The following is a 5,976-nucleotide window of genomic DNA, read 5'->3' on the forward strand; positions in this document are numbered from 1 at the left end:
AGTCACTCGTTCTAGAGGACTCTGGGAGTTCTCCAGTAAGCAATATAACTTGTTTATTGCCACTTATACTACGCTGTAAACATTGAGACCAGATCATTATCTTGTTGTGAACCTTTTGGCTTCACCGGATCCCAACCCTTACGTCATACCTTCAGTAAACCCTTTCAGAGTGTGGTTGAGACTCGATCCATTATAAGCAACTATACTCCCTCTCCTCTACACCAGAGTATATAGAGCATCCTATATATAGCCTATACCCTATAGTCCCTATGATGATTGGTCCCCGTGTCTCTATAGTGTTGGCGTTCTGTGACATTCTGCCTGGGCTGTCCTGTGCTGGCTAGGGCTATATATGGCGCTATTGGTTTAACCTGTAATATCTAGCTTTAATAGTTATAAGAAGACATAAATTATATTATATATTAGAGAAACTTCTAAAGTCTTTTAAATTATAAATTATTAACCTACCCATTAATGGAAGTATTTGACTACCTTTATAATATATTTCATAGCTTTATTTTGTAACTATTCTTTAATATATCCATAGATTAACTCTCTTTTAGCATGACAGAATGTCTCTCAACGATACTCCAAAAGGGTCCACTAAAGGTATGATACAAGGCTTATCATCTAGCAAAGGTACACATTTTGGCTTTCCTGAATCACATTTCTAATACCTTACATACCTATCTTGCATTATTTCTCTGAATAGACACATGTATGAATATTAAAGCTTGCTCTGATAGGCTGGGACGAGGAGTCGCTCGAGGCCCTGCCGCATTTTCGCGTCCATGCCCTTGGGGTTTGGCCTCGCGGTGTCTCGGTCAACAAAGACCTGGATAAACTCGCCAACGGACTTGACAGGCACATGCCCCTTTTCAAACAATGCGATCTCGTACGTTACACTAGAGTTCCCGATGCGATTGACGCGCAGGGCAAGCTCAGCGCAAGCCGGAAATGAAATGGACGCGAAATAGTCGTTGTGTGAGTGGACTACCATCCCGTATTGTGAGGAGGACGATGGGGAAAGGCCGCAGTGCTCGATCAAGTACGTGTTAATGACGGAGTCGTAAAGAAAGTTGTAGATGGAATTGTTCATGTGATGATACATATCATTGTCGGTCCTAGTGTGTGGTCAGCAGCGAGTTAAACCAAGTCCGATGACCCTGGTAGGAACGGAGTAGGCGGTGGCTGACCATCGTGTTCGGTATTGGAGGAGGTATGGGTAATCAGCCCTGGTTCGGCGCTTGAGCTGGTCAATGTTGGAAGTCATGCTAAGAAACATCGGCGCCGAAGCCGGGATGAGATTCGGGGGTTGAGCGAGGAAGAGGTGACATGAGAGTTTGCAGTGGTGGCTCCTGTTGTTTAATATCCGCCCACTCGCGGGAGAGCGTTGCGAGCCGAGAAGGAAAGGGTTCCCGGCTTCCGTCGGCGAAGATCAGACAAAGTTCACAGGGGACGGCCCGTGATTGGTGGATTTGGCCCTGCAATTTTGCCCTTTGCGACCGCCCTTTTTTCACTGGGAGGCAGGTGGGGTGGGCGGTTTCTTAACTTTGGGACACTCTGACAATCAACCATGCGGCCGTAGAACGCGACGGAAAATAATTCGACGGACCACGGTATCTTCGAAAGTGGCGCTATCAAGGGCAGCGACATTTGCCATAGCTGGGCCACTCCGCGGGATGTCGGTTCCCGTGAGCCACCCCGTCGCGTCAAGGGTCGAGAACGGCAGCAGCACTATCCCCAGCACTATCCCCAGCGCACGAACGAGCGGGATGCAGTCAAACAAGTCACAGCACGAATCCAACTCCACGGTCCTCCCGCTCCCCGCACCCTCCTACGTCTGGCCACACCCCTACTACTACGAAGACGGATTGCGGCGCGTCTCCCCTTACTTCTACACCTACAATACGTGGTGTAAGGAACGATGGCGTGGCCGAGAGATGCTAGATGTGTTCCAAAGCGAGTTCCGTGACCGACCACTCGAATATTACCGCGAGGCCATGCAGTCTGGCAAGGTCGCTGTCAACGGCAAAACCGTTGGGCCACACCACGTCCTCAAAAATGGGGAACTTATCTCGCACACTCAACACCGGCACGAACCCCCCGTCACCGCCGAGCCGGTTGGCGTTATCCACGAAGACGAAGACATGGTGGTGATCAATAAACCATCCGGGGTACCCGTCCACCCGGCCGGCCGCTATCACTACAACTCGGTGGTGGAGATCATGAAGGCCGAAAGGGGTCCCACCTTCGCACCGCGGCCCTGCAACCGGCTTGATAGGCTTACCAGCGGCATCATGTTCATTGCAAAGAACGCGAAAGCTGCCGAGCAGCTCGGTGCGCAGATTTTACAAAGGAACGTCCGCAAGGAATACGTCGCTCGCGTTATCGGCAGGTTCCCCGACGGAGAGGTTGTGTGCAACCAACCCATTCTTCAGATATCCCCCAAACTCGGACTGAACAGAGTGCGCGCAAACGGCAAGGCCGCCAGGACCGTCTTCAAGCGCCTTGCCTATTATGCACCGCAGCCGATTCCCGGCGCGGAGCCCGCGACTGGAACAGCTGAGTCGACCGTCCGGCAGGGAGGTGCCGGTAACATGGCAAACGAGGGGTATTCCATCGTGCGTTGCCTGCCCGTGACAGGGAGGACGCACCAGCTGCGAGTGCACCTGCAGTTCCTAGGACACCCGATCCAAAACGACCCGATTTATGCCAATCAAAAGGTCTGGGGGTTTGACCTGGGGCACAACGATGCCGACGGGACGCTGAACAGCGATGAGGACATCGTGTCTCGCCTGTCGCGCATGGGCAAGGACCAGGTGGCGGATGCAGTAGCATACTACGACGAGGTCGTGGATGAATACCACAAGCAAAAAGCCGAGAAAATGTCGGGTGATGTCTGCGACGTCTGCGATACACCGTTGTATACCGATCCTGGGGAGCAGGAGCTCTCCCTGTGGCTGCACAGCCTCCGCTATGAGGACTCTGAGGGGGCCTGGAGCTATGTCAGCCCTTTGCCTGCCTGGGCACTGCCGCCCGAAGGGTCTTGCGGTCCAACACAAGTGGGTGGAATTGAGGATTTAGTCGACGCGGCCGGTCCCGAAATCACCGATTGAGACTCCGATTTAGCGTAGAATCAAGGACGAAACTCGGAATGGCAACGAGCTATCCCTCCCCTCCCAGTTCCGACTGGGTTGTACGCGCCCCGACTATTGCAAGGTCACTGGGCAGGTACACTCGGTACTAACCGTCCCTGACTGTCGAGAGTTGCGCACATACATCCATCTCCCAACTCGCAAGTTGAAGACCTGCTTTTCGGGCGGTCTTAGTAGAGAGCGATAACACAAATCCGCAAGAATGCTACGCTTTGTAAGCCGGCGCCTTCCTTTTTGGTGGCCTATCGATGGGCCTAGCGGAAACGGAGTATTGAACGTGGCGCGGATGGATATCGTGGAAAAGTCTACCCGCCTTGGTAGCACATCTCCCGAGGAAACTCCTATTGTCGACGTCCAAACCGACCGGGCTAATTAGAGGGACGCGAGGAGGAACGCCGAGAAAAGCCTAGGGACATCTGAGGGCGGATGTATTCTGTAAGGTTATTGCAGGTCCCGTTACGGTGCCGCGGAGAATTACATGTTGATCAAGTGCGAGGCAGGAACATTGGCCGTGGTGATGCGATGCCACATTTCGCTTTGCTTTTTCCCCGGGGAAAACTTCGCGGGCCGTGGCAGCCAGCAGTATTACGGTCCAGGACTCTCCAGTACCTTCTGCGCACTCGTCCTAGCATAGCTGCTTTCGTCTCCCGTGTCTCTCTCCGTACACTGTCCTCATGGACACACAATCGCCCACGCTCGGACGGTTTTACCGTGCGAGACTCAACCGATTCCAATACCGCAATTCGGGCTAGGATGAGCGGAGTGAAGTGACGTGTGATGCAGAAAGAGGAGTTCCGCGAGAGGCAAGGCGTTGAGCCCCCCGTTTCTTCCAACCCTCGACGGGCCACCCTAGTGAATCATTTGCCTTCTCACGCTCGTGCAAAGCCAGTGGCCATTAAGGATAAGAGCGCGTGGCAACAATTCCATCAGCTTACACCTCATCAACATCAGAAATCACAAGTCCTAGCGGACGTGGAGGACCATGCTAAGGGGGGCCTAGATCGCCCCTTTCCCTCCGACGGGGGCCAAGCTCGATCGGCTTTCTTTGGACAAGCAGAAGAAGAAGAAAGAAGAAGAAGTCGATTCGGAGGCGATACTTCGGTGAGTTGATGTTTCATGGTTACCACTGCCGCCCTTGTTGTGCGGTGGAGGGGCGCCCCTTCCTCCCCTCTTTTCCCGATGTGGGGATGTGAACAAGACGCCGTTGAACGCTGGGCCCTTGGCGGAGGTAGATGCAAGGAAGAGGGGAGGGGGGAGAAGAGGGATCTTGCATGATCATCGAACGTTGGGGCTAGTGAACGCACAGAATTGTCAAGATGGTTAGTGGAGGTAGCAGCCGCCTACGGCCGATGAGTGGTTGGTTTGTTGGATGCACAGCCAGGCAAGGGGGTCACTAAGAGGGATCCCGCGATCACGGCTATCGCACGATGGCACGTACATAGTATGAGGGGAAACGGCAAGATTGATCTACGTCCAGGTTTCTGACCCCTCAGCCCCTCTAGTGTACAGCTGGGGCCCGGCGCCACACAGCCATTGTATGTTGGGTGAAGCCACCGGGGTTGTGTGGAATTGGCATGTCGTCACCTCGCCCGACTGTGGACTGGGATCGCAAAGGCCACGATCGGGGGGTGTGGAATGATGAGTGGGGAAGGAGGCCGTTCCAGAAGGAGGAAAATGGTGGGGGGAGGAGGGGGTCGGGCGGTTGTTGGCTTTACATTGTTCGATGAGTCGGTTTCGGAGGGCCAGAGAAAAGTTGTGGTGGGAGAGGGGTACATAGTTGCGTATGGGGGAGGGGAAAAATAAAGGGAAAAGTAAGGGGAAAAGCGCCGTGGAAGGTGAGCTTTTGATAGTGCGCCGGACGAAAACGCCGCATTTCTGCATCACCCACTACAATGATGAGCTGTTTTGACGGAGAATTGATTAGTGAATTACCGTCGACAGCTCCGGGGTGAAAAGCTTTACGCCCAATAACGCCCCAGCACGACCACGGCCCCCCCGGCAATGTTTCGGGGACCGGGATGGACCCTGAGCGGGAGTGGATGGGGCAAAACTGGGACGCCGGAGGAAGACTGGAGACTCGGGGATGGAGACGGGGATGGAGACATTGTGAGATACAACGGGAGAAAGAAAGACTGGCGTGCCGGGCCTTGCGGGCGTGCTGGCTCGACTGGCCATAGCCCTGCTTCTTCCTCAAGATCCAACACCAAGCTCCACCGTCGCGGCCAATCCCTACCCTACACTCCCCGGAATGCCGAGGATTTGATGAGGGTTTATCGGGCAAGAGATGGGTTGCGGTGACCGACGGTGACGCGCAGGGCTCTTTTGGACTGTGCAGCCCGCAGGGTTGGCCCGAGTTTTGAGCTGCTACTTCCGTCTGTCATCCTTCTTGCCTTCTTACCTCGTCACCGTTACCCACCACTCACTCTCACCAGAAACACATATATCCCCTCCCCAGTCGGTCATCCTCCAACGGAACCCAACTACCCTTGACAACATGCGTGGTGCTACGCCGGCTCCTTGACTGTCAAACACTCGCATGCAATTAGCCCAGGCTCATCAGACGCATAATTATACCTCGAACGTCTAGTAATCACATATTACCACAACACTTATTACCCTCCTTGAACTACCCGGCTGCCTCATAGCACGTCGCACAAACGCACCCACAGAAACAAAAAACAAGCACACACACGCCGCTACTATCCTTGGTGTGCTCTACGATCAGCGCTGGACCTATCGTCGCCGTCGTCGTCGTCGTCATCATCATCATCATCACCGTTCTCATCACCGCCCTCGTATTCACACATCTCACGAGAAA

General features: G+C 53.9%; 2 protein-coding genes across 2 annotated transcripts; one reads left to right on the plus strand and one right to left on the minus strand.

Moving 5' to 3' along the window:
- Positions 1 to 727: 727 nt before the first annotated feature.
- On the minus strand, positions 728 to 1,273 carry C8A04DRAFT_13557 (HotDog domain-containing protein; the record flags this gene model as incomplete). The annotated part of the gene is made up of 2 exons (XM_062777762.1): positions 728 to 1,124; positions 1,197 to 1,273. The coding sequence occupies 2 exons, from the start codon at positions 1,271 to 1,273 to the stop codon at positions 728 to 730; spliced, it is 474 nt and encodes a 157-aa protein (XP_062635411.1).
- Positions 1,274 to 1,682: 409 nt separating this feature from the next.
- C8A04DRAFT_30297 (pseudouridine synthase) lies at positions 1,683 to 3,119 on the plus strand (the record flags this gene model as incomplete). Its single annotated transcript, XM_062781327.1, has 1 exon — positions 1,683 to 3,119. The coding sequence occupies one exon, from the start codon at positions 1,683 to 1,685 to the stop codon at positions 3,117 to 3,119; it is 1,437 nt and encodes a 478-aa protein (XP_062635412.1).
- Positions 3,120 to 5,976: the final 2,857 nt, after the last annotated feature.

This window comes from Dichotomopilus funicola, assembly GCF_033296635.1.
Source record: "Dichotomopilus funicola strain CBS 141.50 unplaced genomic scaffold C8A04scaffold_49, whole genome shotgun sequence".
In the NCBI taxonomy this organism is placed as follows: Eukaryota; Fungi; Ascomycota; class Sordariomycetes; order Sordariales; family Chaetomiaceae; genus Dichotomopilus; species Dichotomopilus funicola.